The 23,529-nt window shown below is 51.6% G+C and overlaps 1 protein-coding gene across 3 annotated transcripts in view; it reads right to left on the bottom strand.

Moving 5' to 3' along the window:
* The window catches only part of ACP6 (acid phosphatase 6, lysophosphatidic), a 71,105-nt gene that overhangs the window by 15,293 nt on the left and 32,283 nt on the right, over positions 1-23,529 (bottom strand). For all 3 annotated transcript variants that reach the window (XM_088472556.1, XM_088472553.1, XM_088472554.1), the window contains exons 7-10: positions 19,690-19,822; positions 12,465-12,565; positions 11,461-11,556; positions 10,963-11,128 (exon numbers count right to left, since the gene is read on the bottom strand). In XM_088472556.1, the coding sequence (XP_088328682.1) occupies positions 10,963-11,128; positions 11,461-11,556; positions 12,465-12,565; positions 19,690-19,822 (496 nt within the window). The remainder of the gene's footprint in view (positions 1-10,962; positions 11,129-11,460; positions 11,557-12,464; positions 12,566-19,689; positions 19,823-23,529) is intronic.

Below are 23,529 nucleotides of genomic sequence, written 5' to 3'. Positions count from 1 at the left end.
TCTGGCCGAAGCAATGGCCAGAAGGAAAACAGTCTTAGCTGTTAGCCATTTAAGATCCACTGAGCCCAGTGGTTCAAACGGCGGTCCTTGGAGAGCCCTCAGGACCACAGCCAAATCCCAAGGCGCCACAGGTGGAACAAAGGGCGGCTGAATGCGGAGAACACCCTGCATAAAGGTGCGCACATCCGGGATTGTAGCAATCCTACGGTGAAACCAGACAGATAGGGCCGAAACCTGTACCTTCAAAGAAGCAAGGCGAAGCCCATGATCTAGTCCCGCTTGCAGGAAGGCGAGAATCCGAGACAGACGAAACTCCCGCGGTGCATAACCTCTCGGTCGACACCACTGGAAGAACGTATGCCACACGCGATGGTATATCCTCGCGGAAGACGGTTTCCGAGCTCGTAACATGGTCCGCACCACCGAGCTGGAAAACCCCCGGGACCTCAGCATGGCCGTCTCAACAGCCACGCCGTCAAAGACAGCCGAGTCAGGTCCGGGTGAAGGCAAGGACCCTGAGACAGAAGGTCCGGTCGTAGCGGCAACCGCAGAGGAATGTCCACGGACAGACCCTGAAGGTCTGAGAACCAGTGCCGTCTGGGCCACGCGGGAGCTATCAACAGGAGCGTCCCTCCTTCCTGTTTGAATTTCCGGATTACCCGTGGAAGAAGGGAGACCGGAGGGAACAGGTATGCGAACCGGAACGTCCACCGGACGGACAGAGCATCCACCAGAGACGCCCCTTCGTCTCTTGTGCGAGACCCGTACACCGGCAACTTGTTGTTGTGCCGGGACGCCATGAGGTCGATTTCTGGAAGACCCCACCTGTCCACCAGTAGTTGAAAAACGTCCGGGTGCAGGGACCATTCCCCCGGATGAACGTCCTGGCGACTTAGAAAGTCCGCCTCCCAATTGAGCACTCCCGGGATGAAGACCGCTGATATGGCCGGAAGATTGCGCTCCGCCCAAACCAGGATCCGAGAGACCTCTACGAGAGCCGCCCGACTGCGAGTTCCTCCTTGCCTGTTTATGTAGGCCACGGTGGTAGCGTTGTCCGACTGGACCTGCACCGGGCGACCCTGGAGAAACCGCTGTGCCTGCTGGAGAGCATTGAAGACCGCACGGAGTTCCAAGATATTTATTGGAAGCTCCGCTTCTGTCGGCGTCCACCTGCCCTGGAACAAGTGTGGACCCGAAACTGCTCCCCAGCCCCGAAGACTGGCGTCCGTTGTCAACAGGACCCAATTTGGAACCCAGAACGGACGTCCCTTGTTGAGGTGGGTCGTCTGTAACCACCACGTAAGGGACAGGCGAACCTCCTGGGTGAGCACAATCGTCTGGGACTTCAGAGACTGAGTCAGCCCGTTCCACTTGGACAGGATCAGGTGCTGCAGAGGTCTGGAGTGAAACTGGGCGTATTCCACCATGTCGAACACCGACACCATGGAGCCCAGTAACCTCATCGCCAAGTGTAAGGACACCCGGCGGCTGTGCAGACAACTGCGCACCCTTGACTGTAAAGCAGAGATCTTGTCCTCCGTCACGAAGATCCTTTGCTGTCCCGAGTCCAATAAGGCTCCAAGATGCAGAATCCTCCGAGACGGGATTAGAGTGGACTTCTGCCAGTTGATTAGCCAGCCGTGCCGTTGCAGCAGTGCAATGGTCAGGTCCAAGTGGCGTAACAGGAGCTCTGGAGATCCTGCCACCAATAACAGGTCGTCCAAATACGGCAACATGCGGACTCCCTGCAGCCGCAGAGAAGCCGCCATGACCGCCATCACCTTGGTGAAAACACGTGGTGCTGTTGCCAGGCCAAAAGGTAACGCCCGAAACTGGAAGTGGTCGCTGCTGATTGCAAACCTGAGGAACTGTTGATGGCGCCAAAGAATAGGGACATGCAGGTAAGCGTCCTGTATGTCCAATGACACCAAGTAGTCCCCAGGTTCCAGCGCCAGAATGATGGACCGTAGGGTCTCCATCCGAAACTTCGGGACCCGCAAAGACTTGTTGAGTGCTTTGAGGTTGAGAATCGGACGATATGACCCATTGGGTTTCTGTACCAAAAATAGATTTGAATAGAAACCCTGGCCCCTCTGGGAGAATGGAACCGCCACTATAACTCCAGCCTGGAGCATAGTGTGCAATACCTTCCGCAGCTCCGTAGCCTTGTTCCGGTCTGATGGGAGACCCGTGGTGAAGAAGCGAGCCGGGGGTCTGTGCCGGAAGGAGAGGGCGTATCCGTGGGAAACCACCTCCAGAACCCAAGTGTCTGTCGTAGTGGTCGACCAACACTGGGCGAACTGTAGCAGGCGGCCTCCCACCCTGGGATCCCCCAAAGGGAGGCCCGGACCGTCAGGCCGCAGGCTTGTCATCTGGCTTGGGGGCCGGACGTCTGGTACTCCATGCCTGCTTCCGGGGCTTGACCGATTTCTTAGGGCCAGCCTGTCGAGGAAACGACTGTGGTTTGGGCCTGCCCTGGGCCCTAGATGACCGAAAGGACGATGGTCCCGAACCAGAAGGAGCAGCGGCCGACGGGAGACAGGCAGATTTGGCTGCCGCCAGCGTGGCCACAATCTTATCCAGATCCGGACCGAAGAGAACTTCTCCGGTAAACGGCAACGCTTCCAGACCTTTCTTGGAATCTGCGTCCGCCTTCCAGGATCGCAGCCACAAGGTGCGACGAGCAGCTACCGCTGCTGAAGAAATTCTAGACACCAGAGTACTAATGTCTAGAGCCGCCTCGTTGATGTAGGTGGCCGAATCACGGAGATTGCCAATCAACTCCGCCTGATCGGCCGGACAGTCGGATTCAAAAGAAGCCTCTAATGAATCCGCCCAGCGCTCCATCGCTCTGGCAACCCAGCAAATGGCCATAGCCAGCCGTGCTGCCCCCCCTGCAAGGGAATAAGCGGACTTCAGGCAGATTTCTACCTTGCGGTCCGTAGCATCCTTAAGGGAGGACATGGATGGCATCGGCAATGTGGCACTACGGACAAGACGGGTCACGTGAGAATCCACCTGTGGAGGGGATTCCCACTTCGCAAAATAATTATCCGCGAACGGATAAGCCACCGCCAGGCGTCTCTGCGGCTGGTATCTTTTGCCAGGTTGTTTCCACGCCTCCTCTAAATGGTCCACCAACTGACCCGAAAGAGGAAAGACTGTGGCATCGCCCTTCACATCTTTGAAAAAGGCATACTTAGATTTAGCCGCTGGGGGAACTTCGTCCTCAATCACCAAGGCTGTGCGGACCACCCGAATAAGTCCAGGAATATATACTTTGGACTTAGCATCAGCGTCCTTAGTATGGAGAGGTTCCTGATCGTAAGGATCTAGAATCTCCCCATCATCAGACGTCCCTTCGTCATCCTCATAAGGAGCGGACAGAGACGCCACCGGCCTTTTATGAGGCCGCATCACAGACTCCCCTTGCAACACATCCGACAAGTGCTGTACAGAACTCGTCAGGGAGTTAACCCACGCTGGCTCCTGAGAACCCGGGAGCGGGGAAATAGGGAGACTGTGGGGTACCACCAATTGTCGTGGGAACCCCTGCATGGGTGACGACACCACAGACTGCTGGGACAAACCCATCGGAGTAAACGCGGGCTGCGGAGCTAACTGGCCCACTAAAGCTGTTAACGCCTGAGCGAAACAAGCCCAGGGCGGCTCCTGTACCGGTGCTGTAACCGTAATAGGCCGCGCCATGGACAAACACTGCTGGCAAAGGCCCTCCGCGCTACCCTCCCCCTCCGCTAACGGTACTTTGCACGTGGTACACTGTAGCCGGAGGGGAAAATCACTTTCAGACATGATGGCACCACGTATGTGACCTCTCTCACCAATTAAGTATTAAATAGGCGAGAGACCACCCTGCAGCACCGCACCGCAAGGGCTTTAGCAGAAAGAACAGGGACAGTAATAAAGCTGACAGTTTAGAGAAGAAAAGATTACAGGCAGCAGCGCTAGCACAGTCACATACAATGCAGAAAAATAACAATTCCTGCACTAACAGCGCTGATCACTCAACTACACAGACACAGGGCCTGGTAGGACACAGCGCTGCATACACAGACCTGACCACAGCGGAGGAGAGGTATGCGGGGGGACCCAGACCACGATGCTTCCTTCCAGCGCTTCCAGCAGCGTTCACCATGCGTTCTGGAGAAGATGGCCGCCGAGGAGCAGAGAGGAGGCTGGCCTGGGGGAGGAGCGCTGCCACAGGACCAGTCGGCAGCATGCAGAGAGGGCTGTGTGCAGCGGGGGAGGCGCCGGCTGTGAGACAGGGAAGGCGCGCTCCCCTGGCATGCATTTAACCCCTGGGACGCCGCAGCGCTACCGCTCTGCTGCGGTCCGCTGTCCCAGGGGGTAGTGGAAGCGCAGGTTGGTCGCCTGGCTCCACGCTGCAGCCAGTCCCCAGGGAGCCCCCTGCCTGGGGACTTAGGACCATGTGATCAGCGGGGACCCACCGCGGGACCCCGCTGCTTACCTCTGTCCCCCTTGAATCCGGCCATGGTCCGGAGCATCTGGGGTCACCGCTAGCTGTGACCCCAGACGCCCACCAGCATCCCCGGATCAGTACCGGCGTTCTGGTACCGGCGGGGTGTAGGGAAGACAGCATGGACGTCAGGACTGACTGTCCATGCTGTTCATCCAGTTGTGCAGCCACAGCTGCATGAAGAATAAGCTTCAGGGGCTCTTCTAGCCCCCACTCCAACAGGTGCACCCGACTCCGGCCGGGCACCAAACTAAACTGAGGTGCCTTGGCTCGGGGGCGGGGTATAGGAGGGGGACCTAGTGCATCCTGGGAGGCTGAAAGCTTAACTCTTTGGTGCCCTGCGACTGACGTCACACCTATACCCCAAGGTATCCTGTGGATACCCTATGGACCCTGAAGTAGAAAAAGCTTTAGGGGGCTGCTCCTGCAGCCACCCCCCCGCAGGGTGACCCGACTCCGGCCGGGCACCATCTTAAACTGAGGTGCCTGTGGCTCGGGGGCGGGGTATAGGGGAGGTTGGACCCAAGTGCATCCTGGGAGCAGCTAAAAGCTTTAACTCCGTGGTGCCCGAGGATCCAGCTATACCCCAAGGTCACCCTGTGGACCCCTATGGACCCTGAAGTAGAAAGTGGGGATGGCCTAATTAGCTCTGCTTACAGCAACAACTGTATAGCTTTCTGGATTTGTAAGGCCCTGATCAGGTCTGAATAAGGGCCGCGTACCATCACATGTAAAGAGGCCGCCTGAGCAAAGAGAGGGCGTACCCTCCTACCCACGTAGCCGCGGCAACTTGACACTAGTACCGGGCGAACTGAGAAAATCGGTGTCTCACAGTTGTAGGCCTGTCCCGTCAGGCTGAAGATATATCCATAGGTTCAGAAGCAGGATCGGCTGGCAGTCCAGGCCTGCTCGGTACTGGATATGTCGGCCGTTGTTCTACGAAGAAACAGACCTTTAGGCTGACCCAGAGGACAAAAAGACTTAACAGACTTAGGGCCTGATTCAGACCCACTCGCGAGCGGCTGTCCGCTCGCAAGTGGGTCGATGTTATGGACTGAGCATGCGCACGACGGAGGGAGCTCCGTCGTGCGCATGCGCCAGACGCGACGAGCGAAGGAAAGTCCTTCGCTCGTTGTGTCCGATCAAAGGGGGCGTGCTGTCAATGTTGATTGACAGCACGCCCCCTTTGGTAGGCGTTCCGGGGGCGTGCCTCCCTGACGGGGGCGTTCCCACGGGAACGCCTCCCGTCAAAAGCCGGCCCACTGACATCACTAGTGATGTCAGTGGGAGTGATATTGGCCCTGACAGAGCCAAAATCACTCCGGAGCTTGCGGTTGAAAACCTCAACCGCAGGCTCCGGCTCGCAATTTCGATGGTCACGATGGTCACGACCATCGCGGCCATCAAAATGCACGCTCGTATAGCCTGTGGGTGGTGACCCACAGCTATACGAGCGTCCAGGAGGACGCTCCATTTTCATGGAGCCCGGCCCTCATTCAGAGCGTGCGCTCTGCTCAGAGCGTACGGCTCTGAATGAGGGCCTTAGTCTGAGGCCTTGTAGTGGGCATAGCTGAAGACGGTAAACTTGTCATTAGTAATACTGCCAATGTTACTACAATCTTGTCAAGGTCAGGACCAAACAAGATTTACCCTATAGATGGTATCTACACCTCTGCATTCCCAAAGTGCAGCCATAGGGTATTACGGAGGATACAGTCGCAGCTGGAACTCTGAAAGTTAGGAGACTGGTATCCAATATAGGCATTTCCGCCTATGACAACTGCATATATTACGTGAGCGACCAAATACATTTGAACCCCAGACGTGTTGGAGGGGAAAAAACGTTACAAATGCATCAGCCCAGTATGCAATAGTATTAACCAACCATGCTATAGCCATGGTAGGATGGGTAACAACCCCTGAAAGCAAATATACTTATTTCAGGCAGAGTCACCACCTACGGATCCGAAGAATCCGACCACGCAGGAATGGGAGGCGTAGTAACGTCTGTAATCAGACGAGTAACACGCCCATCCACCTCAAGAGGGGCTCGTGATGACCCTCAGGGAATTTGGGACAGGAGGCCAAACGCTGTTGTAATACCTCGTATCTGGCAACAGCCAGAGTCCCGCCATGCGATCCACCCGCTAGTCAGCAACAGGGAACCCGAAGGCATGTTAGACTGAGGGTGTATGATACAGGTGCAGGTCAACATTCACTCTAACCAGAATGGACCTGCTACCAGCCCTAAAGCAGGGATAATAATACCTGAAATAGGCTTCCCCCGTGTAAGAGGGAAAGAGCCCAAAACAGTATCCAGTTCACGGCAGAGCCAACTGGGAAGTAACCACAGGGCGTCAACCACGCCAATTTGTGTTTCGCAGAAAACGACATCCACCCAGGGTGGCTGTGGTAATCCCTGCAAGGGGAATGACAGACTATTGTGGAACCAGAGGGAATTCATATACTGCGAAAAACCCCTGCAGGGAGCTATAGTCTGTGTCACACACAGGGGAAGAGTGCAAGAAACTGCGAGATACCCTGAGATGAAAAGGGCAGTATGGTGAAGTAACCCCAAGTGAGGTACAACAATGGGGCCCGCCCGGTGATCCGCAATTGAGAGGATCCCGAGAAAACAAACCGCCCAAGGGGGTCGTGAAAGGGGCCGGCACCAGATGACGCCACATACAGAACCCTTTATGAGTCAAATCCTCCGCACTAACACCTGCAGCACATGGCTTGCAGGATAGTAAAAATGGGTGCAGTATAACGCTCTATCTCCTGGTCAGACATATCTGACCAAGCTTGGCGGAAATATCAAGCAGCGCCATACTGGTCCTGACTGATGCCAAAATTAGCTGCAGGGACCCATTTTCAGCGTATGCAACACACAGTTCCATCTAAAATATGGCAACGTGCAGCATGCAACAGTATGTGACAAACCTCACAACTATTAACAAGTATATAAATGTGAGGTCTCAGAACCACCCTAAGTACAGCTGTATTAGGGCAGATAAAGTAAAGGGATAGATATATACTGACAGGTGAGAGAATAAAGTACAGACAGTCAGCACTAGCATAAGTCACATACAATGCAGATATATACATATATACATAAACATGTCATATAATATACTGCACTATTACACTGCATTCAACTTACCCAGATTCAGTGTCTGGGAAGGCTACAGCGCTGTGTACACTGACCTGATGGTGAGGTACGCAGGGGGACTGGACTCACTGCCATCTCCGGAGCTCTGCTGCTGCACATAGAAAATGGCCGCTGGAGACCTCAGAAGAAGTGTGGCCCGCGGAGGAAGCAGCTCAGCGACGCCAGACTATAATACTGAAAGGCGCGCTGAGCTGAGGGGAGGAGCCGCTGTAATAGGCAAGGCTTGCTCCCCTGGCCGGCTATTAACCCCCGGGACGCTGGCTCCCTGCGCCGATCGTTAAGTCCCTGGTGGTCTAGTGGACACACGGGGTATGGGGGGCCCGCCGCCACTGCCGGCGCCTCCGGTCTGTACCCGGAGACCGGAGGCACAGGAAATGCGCGGATCACCGCAAGTGGTGATCCGCGACCTTACCTGCTCCCCGTGAATCCGGCAGCAGTCCTGGGCGCCCACAGAGTCCGGCTAGTATAGACTCTGGGGTCCCGCTGAGATCCCCAGATCTGTACTGGCGTCTCAGCGCCAGCGGGGTGACGGAGCGGCAGCTTAGACGTCCTATGGACAGTCCGACGCTGCCGCTCTGAAGAGTCCAAAAGTCCATAGAAAAAACTTTGTCCCTAAAAATATAAAATAAAGCTTAGGGGCTGCTAATCAGCTCCCCCTGCGCTAACGGTGACCCGCCTCCGGCCGGGCACCAACTTAAACTGAGGTGCCTCTGGTTTGGGGGCGGGGTTATAGGGAGAGTGGACCCAGTGCATCCTGGGAGCTAAAAGCTTTAACTGCGTGGTGCCCGGATTTGGTTCCCAACTTATACCCCAAGGTCAACCCTGTAGAACCTATGGACCCTGAAGTAGAAGTTAGCCACTGCGATGCCATGCGCAGTCTGAGGCCTGATAGCGTGCGTGGATGTTAGAAATTTCAGGGCTTGTGCAAGTGTGCGCGAGGCTGCGATGGTGATCCATGTTACCGATGGTTTCCCTATTCTGCTAAGTATTACAGATGTGTGTAAGGTAAAGTGGGCGTCCTTATGTAGTGCTGAGTTTGCATTGCGATCGCAGTGGATTAGCCTACTATCGCAGTAGAACTGCGCCCATGCTGTTGCTTAGGAGGGAACTCTGGCGTGCAGCCTGTGCGCCATCATGCTGGGAAGACACGCCGTGAGCAAAGGGCTGCGGAGAGCCATCTCCATGCTCAGTAACAGGACACTGAGCGGACGGGGCAGGAGCAGCACAGAGAGACCTCAGCACCAGCCGGGAGCGATGTGCAGCGTGAGCAGACCTCTGTGCTATCCTGGACAGGCACCGGAGCGGTAAGAAAGTGGTTTTAGTAGTGCGGAGAGTGACAGGTCTCCCTCCCCCGGGGTGACTTCAGAAAGCAGTCTCAGTCCACCGGGCTGGTGTCAGAAAGTGGTCTCACTCCAATGGAGAGGCTAAAGAAAGGAGGTCCCATTCCCCCGATTGGCAACAGAAAGAGGTCTCACTCCCCCGGCGTGGCAGGAGAAAGCGCTCTCACTTCCTGGGGTCCACTAAATTGAGATTTATATTTATTTCTCCATGGGGCAGATAGGGCTTCATGCTGGTATAAATACCTTTATTTTATACGCATTATACATGGGAAAGCAGGAAAACATAGGAAAATAAATACAGTTTTCCATAGTTGCTCAAAGTGATTCTAATGTGATTATTGCACCCTTCCCCACAGGCACGCACACAACTCCTGTGCTCCTCAGCAATGTTATCAGTCATCTATTGCTACAGTAGCCCCCACCCACCTTGCTTGGACACCTCTACTAGGATTGGCTTCACCGTGGCAGCTGTCCAATCAGCTGCATTTATTATTTGGTAGAGAGAGGATAATGTAAATCTGGTGGTGCACCTCTTTATAGCAGCACTATCAGGGACAGTTATTCCCTTTACATTCTGCACTGTTTCCCTCCCATTGGTGGCGATAATATCCCAAGGCCCAGATTTCCCCAGACTCACTGGTGCAACGGTGACCTTGATAAGACATGAGATGGGGGCTTGTGGGAAGGGGTTATTGTATTTTCTAAACAACATTGCAATAATAGTCCTGTCTACGGTAAAACACTTAGCAGCTTGGGGCCGTCTGTGTATATTAATGCTATTGTGCCAGAGGCTCGGGTGCGTTCTTGTGAATGGTGTAGAATATAGATCTTACTAACTTCCGAGCTCTGGATTTGCTTGGATCCAAACCTGGAGCCTGCTGCTCAACCACTGGAGTCACACCAGCCGCGTACACATAGGATAGGGGTATTCGACATGCAGCCCTCCAGCTGTTCTGGAACTACACATCCCAGCATGCCCCTGCTATAGTTTAAGCATTCTGTAATAGAAATACTGTGGCAGGGTATACTTATTAGTTATTTATATAAGCGCACATATATTCCGCAGCACTTTACAGAGAACACTGGGTTGTGTCGTTCCACAACAGCTGGAGGACGGAATGCTGAAGGGAAGCCGACTGCCAATATACCGGCAGCCGGCTTCCTGACTGTCTTACCCCGGCAAGGGTGAAATGCCGGGCGTCTAGATGTAGACGCCCGCATTTCCCCGACGCCGGGAGACCGGCGCCCGGCATCACGATCATAGTGATGCCGGGCGCCGCGAGTGGACAGCCGCGGGGGGGGAGGGTTAGGTTTAGGGCTCCCGGGGGGGACTTAGGGTTAGGCACCCCCCCGGGAGGGTTAGGCTAGGGGGAGGGAGGGTTAGGCACCCCCGGGGGGGACTTAGGGTTAGGCAGCGGGGAAGGGGGCGGATTAGGGTTAGGCACTTGGGGAGGGAAGTTAGGGTTAGGCACCCCTAAGGAGGGTTAGGGTTAGGGGGGTTAGGTTAGTGGATACTTACCTATCCACGATCGGGATTTCCAGCGCTGTTGGGCTTCCGCTGCGTCGCACTCTGCTCCTGTCGGGCTGCCGCTGACGGGAATCGAACCGCCGGCGGTATATCAGACCCATTCCATGCTGAATACCCCCCTTCTACAGGGGAAACCTCTCTTAATGCAGAGAGTGGGCTCGGACAGCATGGTGCCCATTTTCAAGCATGTACGCCACAAGGCGGCCATAGATCTCCAGCGGTTGTAAGTAAGAGGATCCAAAGAACTCTACTGAAGAAATAGAGATGGACTGAGCTCCCCAAAACGCAAGTAACAGGGGGCTTCCTAGTCACAACAGGGGGCTTCCTAGTCACAACAGGGGGCTTCCTAGTTGGCTTAACACATGGTCGCCTGAAGGGAACAACCCTTTAAACAAAGATACTCTAAAAGTAAAGTCTGACTTACCTCCCCATTGTAGTTAAGACGGGCAAACCACTCCCTGGAGGGCTGGTGCTGGTATAGCTCGAAGGTCAGGTCAGCAGCATACGGGGGCCACCTCTGGTCAAAGATCCCAAGGGCGATGAGCAGAGGTATTAGGGTCACATCGTGCGCGGCGTAGAGGAAAAGCTTCCTGGGAAGAGAAGCAGAGACAACCATCAGACCACAGCCTGAGTAATAACCTAGAATACAGGCGGTCGCTGTCTCCTCGTAGTATTTTGCCACCTGCTGAGTCTGAACAGTCCACGAGCCTTCGAACTGTCGCCAACATACGTCTACACAGTAGATAAGGACTAGTTTTGCCCTTTATTCCTCAGTGATATTATAACCCACACCAACTATTATAATAACTTTCTGTGTAGGTCTCCTCCCCTAGAGCGAGACGTATCCGTCATTTGGTGTTTGGGGGGAAATCTCTGCGCGGTCACATGATGCGCAACCCACGCATGGACACTTCCTGGGTACCTGGGCTGCGCGGCGGCTGGTGTCCCCTTTGTCACGTCCAGTATGTTGCTCCGCAGGGTGTACAGGAAAGACCCCACGCTCAGCTGCAGAACTTCTCTGCAAAACATAACAAGTACCAGGTATCACTGACAATTGTGTATACAAATCTATAAATTGGCCGGTGCCAGACTGACGCGAGACGGTTATTACAGAGCAGTTACTGGCTGCTCCTCCTACAGAGGGTCGTATTGGACATTATGACCCGGATCAGCGCTCAGTGTAAAGCCGGAGCCGGGATGTCAGTCACCGCCAACGAACGGTTCTATAAACATTTAAATAGATCTGCAGCGTCTCCCCCTTCCCAAGGTGTATTCTGCCCTACCGTACCTGGGGACATTCTAATAAGAATTAAATAATTAAGAAAAAAAAAAATGTCATAAAAATAAGAAATAAAGCCCCACAGTATCACGTCTAGTCCCAATAATTATCTGTAAGAAAGAGAAAACAGTATTAGGTATCTATATAAGAGGGACGCTATCCGGTCATAATGTCAACAACATAATGTTGACATTAGAATGTTTACATGGTTTAAACTGTCGACGGCACCACATCGACATCCTCAGAGTGTCGACAGTTTGAGAATGCCAACGGTTAGGGTTAGGCACCGCCGGGAAGGTCAGACTTAGGCTGCAGGAGGAGGTTAGGGATTAGGGAGAGTGGAGAAAATGCCGGAACGCCGCTGCATAGCCATCGCCACCAGAACTGATCCTCACATGACCGCCAGATCCCTGCAGAAGACGCTGGAACCGCTGCAGTCACCAGGAGAAGGTAAGACACCGCTAGACCGCCAAGGACCGTTGTAGACAGTTCATCATGTCGACACACCAACCATGTAGATATGGTGTGTGTTGACGTGGTCACTGTCGGCACGCCGAGCATGTCAATATGGCCGATATTCTCATATCGACATGATAACTGTCGACCAATCATACCCAACCCTGAGGGAGGACTAGAGGAGCACACACCTTTTATTAGGTCCCATTAAATAAGTGACAATATCGATGGCTCTCTGCTCCGACTTCTGCAGATGGCTCTTGTATTTCAGAGAGAAGGGGAAGCCGTGCACCTGCGGGAGACATATAGTAATGAGCACAACACAAAAAAGGCAAAGACATTCAGTGATCCGGGAATCATTTGTGTCTACAGCCATGGCCAAAAGTTATGAGAATGACACAAGTATTGGTTTTCACAAAGTTGCTGCTTCAGTGTTTTTAGACCTTCATGTCAGTTGTTACTATGGTATAGTGAAGTAACATTACAAGCATTTCATAAGTGCCAAAGGCTTTTATTGACAATTACATTAAGTTTATGCAGAGTGTCATTATTTGCAGTCTTGACCCTTTCTTTTAAAAGACATCTGCAAATCGCCCTGGCATGCTGTCAATCAACTTCTGGTCTACATACTGACTGATGGCCGCCCATTCTTGCCTAATCAATGCTTGGAATTTGTCAGAATTTGGGTTTTTGTGTGTTCACCTGCCTTTTGAGGATTGAACACAAGTTCTCAATGGGATTAAGGTCTGGGGAGTTTCTTGGCCATGGACCCAAAATTTCGATGTTTTGTTCCCTGAGCCACTTAGTTATCACTTTTGCCTTATGGCAAGGTGCTCCGTCATGCTGGAAGAGACATTGTTCCTCACCAAACTGTTCTTGGATGGTTGGGAGAAGTTGCTCTTAGAGGATGTTTTGGTACCATTCTTTATTCATAGCTGTGTTCTTATACTAAATTGTGAGTGAGCCCACTCCCTTGGCTGAGAAGCAACCCCACACATGAATGGTCTCAGGATGCTTTACTAAACTGTACTAAAGAGGTTACCTGGATATGGTGGGTAGGCCCATAACCTTGGCCAAGATTATGCCAAGAACCTCTATTGATTGCAAAATTTTATTGCATTTATATATTATCAGTAATTTGGAGTTGTGCACCTGAGATTTGTCTGTTTTTGTGCCTGCAATTAATCTCATCAGGTAGCACCCCCATTATAACAAGAGATATGGTAAGAACTTACCTTTGTTATCTCTGTTTCTACGAAGTCCATAGGGTCCACAGGGTTGACCTTGGGGTATAGGTTGGGAACCAAATCCGGGCACCACGCAGTTAAAGCTTTTAGCTCCCAGGATGCACTGGGTCCACTCTCCCTATAACCCCACCCCCAAGCCAGAGGCACCTCAGTTTGTAAGTAGCCAAAGGCCGGAGGAGGAGAGAAAAAGAGAGAGAAAACTGGAACACTCAATAACCATACTCACAGAAATGGGAGACGGAAAACCGGTGACCAGCCACACAGCCCATATGAAGCCAGGTGCGTCAGGGCGGGCGCCCTGTGGATCCTATGGACTTCGTAGAAACAGAGATAACAAAGGTAAGTTCTTACCATATCTCTTGTTTTCTACTTCAGGGTCCATAGGGGGTCCACAGGGTTGACCTTGGGGATGTCCCAAAGCAGTTCAACCAAGGGTGGGGACGCTCCTGTGCTGAGAGGAGAATCCGTCGCCAAAAAGGAAGCATCCTGAGAGGCAAAGGAAACCAATGCCTAGAACCTTAAAAAGGTGTGGACAGAAGACCACGTGGCCACCTAGTAAGGCAAAACAGCCGAGGCGCCACAGCGAGCCGCCCACGAGGGTTACATGGCCCGAGAAAAAACAAGCATCAACAACAGAAAGGCCTACCCATGGGTAGGCCCCCTGAGGAAGACCTACGAGGCCATCCACCAACATTTGGTTATAGGCCGGCCATCCTTTCCTGTGAAAACCAGAAATCTCAGACCACCAATAAGGAGTCCGATTTCCGTAAGGAACCTGAACGGATCACATAAATCCAAAGAGGCCGGACCACAGTCAATGAGGCCATACCAGCCGAGAGGACTGGGGACAGAATGGCTGTACCATAAGTTCCAGAATAATATGGAACCTGAAAACCACTAAGAAGAAACACAGGGCGAGAGCAACTCACACCCTGACATGATGCCCTCCAGAAGAGGGAGCCACATGAGAACGCTCCCAATTCAGACAGACACTCTCCTGGTTGATATAAACACCCTGAGAGAAAGAGAGAGCCTAAGCAATAGACCATGTAATGGCTATCACAACCAGCGGTTCCATTGACTGTCCCCGGAGGGAACGAAGAACCACTACTAACTCCCAAGGAGTCCCTAGGGAGGACAAATGGAAGCATAATCCAGAAAACACTCCAAAGGATGAACTGGATACCAGAGTGGAGCAATTACATATCTTAACCATACTGACAGTGTAGAGATCCGCACTGTCAGGCAGACCAGGCCAAGTGTGAAACCCAAGCCAGCCGGAAGGAATGCCAGAATATCTGGAAATCCTGGACACCGGAGGATTGTATCGACAGGTACAATACCATAAGATTTATGGTTGCCACAGTTTGTGGTAGGTCCCAGCAAAAGCTGATTCATGTGCTCTAATCATTCCAACGATGACAAAGCCAGGGAAGCCGTAAGACCACTGTAGGGACACAGTCAAAGACAAACGACCCAGGTCCAAGGCAAAACCAAGGACCCTGAGACAACAGGTCTGGGCAGCGAAGCATCAGGAATGGAGTATCGATGGAGAGACTCCGAAAATCCAAGTACCCCTGACATCTGGGGCAATCAGGAGCCACCAGCAGGAAAGCATCTCCGTCTCAATTGATACACTTCCAAAGACCTCGAGGAAGAAGGGAGACCGGAGAACACAGGTACACAAAGTGAAAGGACCACTTCATCGACAAAGAGTCGCTGAAGGTTGCTTCAGAATCCCCAGAGCTGGACTGTAACACCATAGTGTGATAAAGTCAGAAGGCCCTGAGGGTCACCTCAGGGGGGCCCCCCCTGCTCACCAGGAGATGAAACCTCTCTTGGGGAAGAGACTAGTCCCCGGGATGCACGTCGTGACGGCTGAGGACTCCCGCTTCCCAATGGAGAGCTCCTGAAATGAACGCTGCCGAGATGGTCGGGAAGAGACCCTCGGACTATGTCCGAATATGTGACATACCTGTCATTGCCACCCAACGAACAGTGTTGCTAAAAAGGAAGCCACTGTCCTGACCCTGTCGGACTGAACCTTTTCAGGTTCACCGGGAAACAAGAGTTATGTCAGAGTAAGTTAATTGACAGGGTGGAATCAACAGACGTCCAACTGCACTGAAAAGGATGCGAACCAGACACTGTCCATAGCAAAGAATACCCTGGACGAGATGGACCATAGCCACCCGGACAGGGACCGACTTGCTTTCGGAGAGAGCATCATCGTTTGAACAGTGATCCGACAGAAAAAACTCGTTCCATCTGGAGATGAGCCAATTATGGAAAGGTCTGGAATGGAACTGAGCCCATTCCACCATGCATCCCAGAGTGTAAAGACATATGTCGACTGCGCAGACAACCACGTACTCCTAATGGAAGAGTGGAGATTCTGTCTTACGCCAGAAGAATTCTCAGATTCTGAGAATCCAGCAGGGAGCCTAGATGAAGAATACCCAGAGAGGGATGCAGGGAGGACTTTTTCCCCGTTGATTAAACGTCTGCACCCTGAAGCCACAGTCATCCTGACCTGGCTGTAAAGTACCCCGGTGATCCCGCTAAGAGCAGGAGGCCGTCCAGGTACAGGAGCATTGGGATATACTGAACAGGAGAACTGTCAGAAAATCCAAAACACTGGTAAACCCCTGTGGGGCTGAGGACAGTCCCAACAGGCAGAGCCCGAAAAATTGTAAGTGTTGCTGTGATACAGCAAACCTCAGCCCATGCTGAGGAAAGGTCTCTGTAAGTACCCGTAGGCACGCGTCCTGTATATGATACCATAAAGTCCCCAGGTTCCAAACATCGTATGATGGAGCATAGGGATTTCCTCCTGAGCCCAGGTAGCTTTAGGAACTGGTTCAGGGAATTGAGACAGAGAATAGGCCAAAGAGGACCATTCAGCCACCGCACCAGAAAGAAAGCAGAACAACCAGTCCCTCACTGAGATAGTGGGGATGGCCTAATTAGCTCCGCTTACCGCAACAACTGCATAGCTTTCTGGATCTGTAAGGCCCTTGTAAAGAGGCCGCCTGAGCAAAGAGAAGGCGTACCCTCCTACCCACGTAGCCACGGCAACTTGACACTAGTACCGGGCGAACTGAGAAAATCGGTATCTCCCAGTTGTAGGCCTGTCCCGTCAGGCTGAAGAGATATCCGTAGGTTCAGAAGCAGGATCGGCTGGCAGTCCAGGCCTGCTCAGTACTGGATATGTCGGCCCTTGTAGATGCCGACAGTCTACGAAGAAACAGACCTTTAGGCTGACCCAGAGGACAAAAAGACTTAACAGACTTAGTCTGAGGCCTTGTAGAGGGCATAGCTGAAAGCGGTAAACTTGTCGTTAGTAATACTGCCAATGTTACTACAATCTTGTCAAGGTCAGGACCAACCAAGATCAACCCTAAAGATGGTATCTGCACCTCTGCATTCCCAGAGCGCAGCCATAGGGTATTACGGAGGATACAGCCGCAGCCGGAACTCTGAAAGTTAGGAGACTGGTATCCAATATAGGCATTTCCACCTATGACAACTGCATATATTACGAGAGCGACCAAATACATTTGAACCCCCGACGTGTTGGAGGGGAAAAAATTTTACAAATGCATCAGCCCAATATGCAATAGTATTAACCAACCATGCTATAGCCATGGTAGGATGGGTAACAACCCCTGAAAGCAAGTATACCGATTTCAGGCAGAGTTACCACCTACGGACCACGCAGGAATGGGAGGCGTAGTAACGTCTGTAATCAGACGAGTAACACGCCCATCCACCCCAGGAGGGGCTCGTGATGACCCTCAGGGAATTTGGGACAGGAGGCCAAACACTGTTGTAACACCTCCTATCTGGCAACAGCCAGAGTCCCGCTATGCGATCCACCCGCTAGTCAGCAACAGGGAACACGAAGGCATGTAAGACTGAGGGTGTATGATACAGGTGCAGAATACCTGAAATAGGCTTCCCCCCGTGTAAGAGGGAAAGAGCCCAAAACAGTATCCAGTTCACGGCAGAGCCAACTGGGAAGTAACCACAGGGCGTCAACCACGCCAATTTGTGTTTCGCAGAAAACGACATCCACCCAGGGTGGCTGTTGTGGTAATCCCTGCAAGGGGCATGACAGACTATTGTGGCACCAGGGGGAATTCATATACTGCGAAAAAACCCCTGCAGGGAGCTATAGTCTGTGTCACAGGGGAAGAGTGCAAGAAGCTGCGAGATACCCTGAGATGAAAAGGGCAGTATGGTGAAGTAACCCCAAGTGAGGTACAACAATGGGGCCCGCCCAGCGATCCGCAATTGAGAGGATCCCGAGAAAACAAACCGCCCAAGGGGGTCGTGAAAGGGGCCGGCACCAGATGACGCCACATACAGAACCCTTTATGAGTCAAATCCTCCGCACTAACACCTGCAGCACATGGCTTGCAGGATAGGAAAAATGGGTGCAGTATAACGCTCTATCTCCTGGTCAGACATATCTGACCAACCCTCTTGGCGGAAATATTAAGCAGCGCTATACTGGTCCTGACTGATGCCAAAAATTGGCTGCAGGGACCCATTTTCAGCGTATGCAACACACAGTTCCATCTAAAATATGGCAACGTGCAGCACGCAACAGTATGTGACAAACCTCACAAATATTAACAAGTATATAAATGTGAGGTCTCAGAAACACCCCAAGTACAACTGTATTAGGGCAGATAAGGAAAAGGGATAGATATACACTGACAGGTGAGAGAATTAAATACAGACAGTCAGCACTAGCATAAGTCACATACAATGCAGATATATACATATATACATAAACATGTCATATAATATACTGCACTATTACACTGCATTCAACTTACCCAGATTCAGTGTCTGGGAAGGCTACAGCGCTGTGTACACTGACCTGATGGTGAGGTACGCAGGGGGACTGGACTCACTGCCATCTCCGGAGCTCTGCTGCTGCACCACAAGAAAATGGCCGCTGGAGACCTCAGAAGAAGCGTGGCCCGCGGAGGAAGCAGCTCAGCGACGCCAGACTATACATACTGAAAGGCACGCTGAGCTGAGGGGAGGAGCCGCTGTAACAGGGAAAGCTTCCTCCCCTGGCCGGCTATTAACCTCCCGGGACGCCGGCTCCCAGCGCCGATCAGTAAGTCCCTGGTGGTCTAGTGAACATACGGGGTATGGGGGGCCCGCCGCCACTGCCGGCGCCTCCGGTCTGTCCCCGGAGACCGGAGACACAGGACTGCATATTAAATGCGCGGATCACCGCAAGCGGTGATCCGCGACCTTACCTGCTCCCCGTGGATCCGGCAGCAGTCCTGGGCGCCCGCAGAGTCCGGCTAGTACAGACTCTGGGCTCCCGCTGAGATCCCCAGATCTGTACTGGCGTCTCAGTGCCGGCGGGGTGACGGAGCGGCAGCTTAGACGTCCTATGGACAGTCCGACGCTGCCGCTCTGAAAGTCCAAAGTAAAAATAAAAAAAACCTCTGTACTTAGAAAAAAATAAAGCTTAGGGGCTGCTAATCAGCTCCCCACTGCACTAAACGGTGACCCGACTCCGGCCGGGCACAACTTAAACTGAGGTGCCTCTGGCTTGGGGGTGGGGTTATAGGGAGAGTGGACCCAGTGCATCCTGGGAGCTAAAAGCTTTAACTGCGTGGTGCCCGGATTTGGTTCCCAACCTATACCCCAAGGTCAACCCTGTGGACCCTCTATGGACCCTGAAGTAGAAATATATATTCAGGGTGTGCAGTCCAGGAATCTTTCCCATATACACTATAGGTAACGTATTTATCTACATAATAGCTCTATTTTGCACTACTAGGGAAAGGCAGGTGGAGCCATCAAAGATTGTTTTACCTTTCCAGATTTCTGCTTTGTTTTTCATAGACCCTGGATACAGCATAGAATTGCTGTGTCGATATAACAGTACCCAACGCCCACAGCAGTGCTAAACTGAACTGTATCCAAAAGGTGAATGAATACAACTCCATGGTGGATATATAAAGTCTATGATGAAGGTAAAAGCAGTGTATTAATAAAAGGTGCGTCATGTCAAACACAAACCAATAACTTAAAGTTGCCTGATGGCGCAGATACCCGGTTGCAATGAGTGTGCAAGATAGCTGCCATTCATCTCTTGTCACCCGACTGTCTACTTGTGTTTTGCCCATCTCACCTGTTCCGCCAGTAGGTTATCGAGGAGCAGGAAAAAATCCACAGTTTTCGTGGAGTCAATATTCAGAGCCTCCTGAAGTTTCTTCAATTCATCCGTCATCCCCGGTTGGGCGTAAGCGTGAGGCATCCTGCCACTGCAACAGCAAACAATGGGGCTAACTGACGGGTATATTGGTGTTTTTAAGCTACAATAACAGTATCCATGTTGTGATAGTCTATAATAATTTCCCTATGGACAGTCAGTGTGAAAGCAATACATGGGTGTTCATGAGGACAGGTCAAGATGGTTAGTTAGATCCTTCAAGGAATGTGCCCCAAAATGTTACTACTAATTGGTGCATTGGACACAGGCTGCGTACCTACCCAATCCATGCCCATGATCCAGCAACCAAACGATTATCTGCCCATTCACACCCACAAGTACCCCAAATATCATAAGACAGGCTCTATACCTTAAGACTACAACCCCTTCTAGATGACTGAAATTCAAGGCTGTCCTGCCAAAAACTGGTTAATTTGAAGGTTTGGCAGGCACCAGTAGTCTCTGATATGGTCAGCACACCCTACGTCAGATGCTGTTCAGAGATAATAGGGATGCTTCCTGGCTTCAAGACAAACGTTATGTCAAATAATGACTCTACTGAAGTTGATAGGACCATTAGCAGGAGTTTTGGAGGATATAGTGGGAAGGAGATCGCTATAGGACCTTTAGTGGAAGCGGTGGAAGATACAGTTGGAAGGAGATCACTATAGGACCATTAGATGGAGCGGTGGAAGATACAGTGGGAAGGAGATCATTATAGGACCATAAGCGGGAGCGGTGGAAGATACAGTGGGAAGGAGATCACTATAGGACCATAAGCGGGAGCGGTGGAAGCTACATTGGGAAGGAGATCACTATAGGACCATAAGCGGGAGCGGTGGAAGATAGTGGGAAGGAGATCACTATAGGAAAATTAGCGGGAGTGGTGGAAGCTACAGTGCGAAGGAGATCACTATAGGACCATTACCGAGAGTGGTGGAAGATACAGTGGGAAGGAGATCACTAGAAGACCATTAGCGGAAGTGGTGGAAGATGCAGTGGGAAGGAGATCACTATAGGACTATTACCGGGAGTGGTGGAAGATACAGTGGGAAGGAGATCACTATAGGACTATTACCGGGAGTGGTGGAAGATACAGTGGGAAGGAGATCACTATAGGACCATTAGCGGGAGTGGTGGAAGATACAGTGGGAAGGAGATCACTAGAAGACCATTAGCGGAAGTGGTGGAAGATGCAGTGGGAAGGAGATCACTATAGGACCATTACCGAGAGTGGTGGAAGATACAGTGGGAAGGAGATCACTATAGGACTATTACCGGGAGTGGTGGAAGATACAGTGGGAAGGAGATCACTATAGGACTATTACCGGGAGTGGTGGAAGATACAGTGGGAAGGAGATCACTATAGGACCATTAGCGGGAGTGGTGGAAGATACAGTGGGAAGGAGATCACTAGAAGACCATTAGCGGAAGTGGTGGAAGATGCAGTGGGAAGGAGATCACTATAGGACCATTAGCGGGAGTGGTGGATGATACAGTAGAAAGGAGATCACTATAGGACCATTAGCGGGAGTGGTGGATGATATAGTAGAAAGGAGATCACTATAGGACCATCAGCGGGAGTGGTGGATGATACAGTGGAAAGGAGATCACTATAGGACCATTAGCGGGAGTGGTGGATGATATAGTAGAAAGGAGATCACTATCGCAGTGTGTTCAGTCACATACAGATTAAAATAAGTGCCTGCAATAAGATCGGAAACGTCTGGCTGCTCTAATCCAGATACCAATTTTCTTATTAACTAAAGCTGGGTATACACTGGACGATATATCGGACTTTCAATAGAGTGGCCAATGTGTCGCAAGCGCGTTGGCAGGTGTGTACACCAGACGAGTCTGCGAACGACGATGTTCACAGACATATCACTTTGGGCTGTGCAGCACAGCAGATGGCCGATATACAGTCCGGTGCATAAATATTGGGACACTGACAGAATTTTCATATTTTGGCCTCTATTCACAACCACAATGGCTTTGAAATTAAACAAACAAGATGTGCTTTACCTGCAGACTTTCAGATTTAATTTGAGGGTAATTACATCCAAATCAGGTGAACGGTGTAGGAATTACAACGGTTTCTATATGTGCCTCCCACTTTTTAAGGGAACAAAAGTAATGGGACTATCAACTCAAAAGCTATTTCATGGACAGGTGTGGGCTATTCCCTCGTTATTTCATTATCAATTAAGCAGGTAAAAGGTCTGGAGTTGATTCTAGGTGTGACATTTGCATTTGGAATCAGTTGCTGTTGACTCTCAATATGAGATCCAAAGAGCTGTCACTATCAGTGAAGCAAGCCATCATTAGGCTGAATAATCAAAACAAACCCATCAGAGAGATAACAAAAAACAAGAGATATGGTAAGAACTTACCTTTGTTATCTCTGTTTCTACGAAGTCCATAGGGTCCACAGGGTTGACCTTGGGGGGTATAGGTTGGGAACCAAATCCGGGCACCACGCAGTTAAAGCTTTTAGCTCCCATGATGCACTGGGTCCACTCTCCCTATAACCCCACCCCCAAGCCAGAGGCACCTCAGTTTGTAAGTAGCCAAAGGCCGGAGGAGGAGAGAAAAAGAGAGAGAAAACTGGAACACTCAATAACCATACTCACCGAAATGGGAGACGGAAAACCGGTGACCAGCCACACAGCCCATATGAAGCCAGGTGCGTCAGGGCGGGCGCCCTGTGGACCCTATGGACTTCGTAGAAACAGAGATAACAAAGGTAAGTTCTTACCATATCTCTTGTTTTCTACTTCAGGGTCCATAGGGGGTCCACAGGGTTGACCTTGGGGATGTCCCAAAGCAGTTCAACCAAGGGTGGGGACGCTCCTGTGCTGAGAGGAGAATCCGTCGCCAAAAAGGAAGCATCCTGAGAGGCAAAGGAAACCAATGCCTAGAACCTTAAAAAGGTGTGGACAGAAGACCACGTGGCCACCTAGTAAGGTAAAACAGCCGAGGCGCCACAGCGAGCCGCACACATGGCCCGAGAAAAAACAAGCATCAACAACAGGAAGGCCTACCCATGGGTAGGCCCCTGAGGAAGACCTACGAGGCCATCCAGCCAACATTTGGTTATAGGCCGGCCATCCTTTCCTGTGAAAACCAGAAATCTCAGACCACCAATAAGGAGTCCGATTTCCGTAAGGAACCTGAACGGATCACAAAAATCCAAAGAGGCCAGACCACAGTCAATGAGGCCACACCAGCCGAGAGGACTGGGGACAGAATGGCCGTACCATAAGTTCCAGAACAATATGGAACCTGAAAACCACTAAGAAGCAACACAGGGCGAGAGCAACTCCCACCCTGACATGATGCCCTCCAGAAGAGGGAGCCACATGAGAACGCTCCCAATTCAGACACTCTCCTGGTTGATATAAACACCCTGAGAGAAAGAGAGAGCCTAAGCAATAGACCATGTAATGGCTATCACAACCAGCGGTTCCATTGACTGTCCCCGGAGGTAACGAAGAACCACTACTTACTCCCCAGGAGTCCCTAGGGAGGACAAATGGAGGCATAATCAAGAAAACACTCCAAAGGATGAACTGGATACCAGAGTGGAGCAATTCCATATCTTAACCATACTGACAGTGTAGAGATCCGCACTGTCAGGAAGACCAGGCCAAGTGTGAAACCCAAGCCAGCCGGAAGGAATGCCAGAATATCTGGAAATCCTGGACACCGGAGGATTGTATCGACAGGTACAATACCATAAGATTTATGGCTGCCACA

Source organism: Taudactylus pleione, unplaced genomic scaffold (genome assembly GCF_031769625.1).
Source record: "Taudactylus pleione unplaced genomic scaffold, aTauple2 ptg000126l, whole genome shotgun sequence".
NCBI classification, from domain to species: domain Eukaryota; kingdom Metazoa; phylum Chordata; class Amphibia; order Anura; family Myobatrachidae; genus Taudactylus; species Taudactylus pleione.
This window is presented reverse-complemented; position numbering and strand designations above follow the sequence as displayed.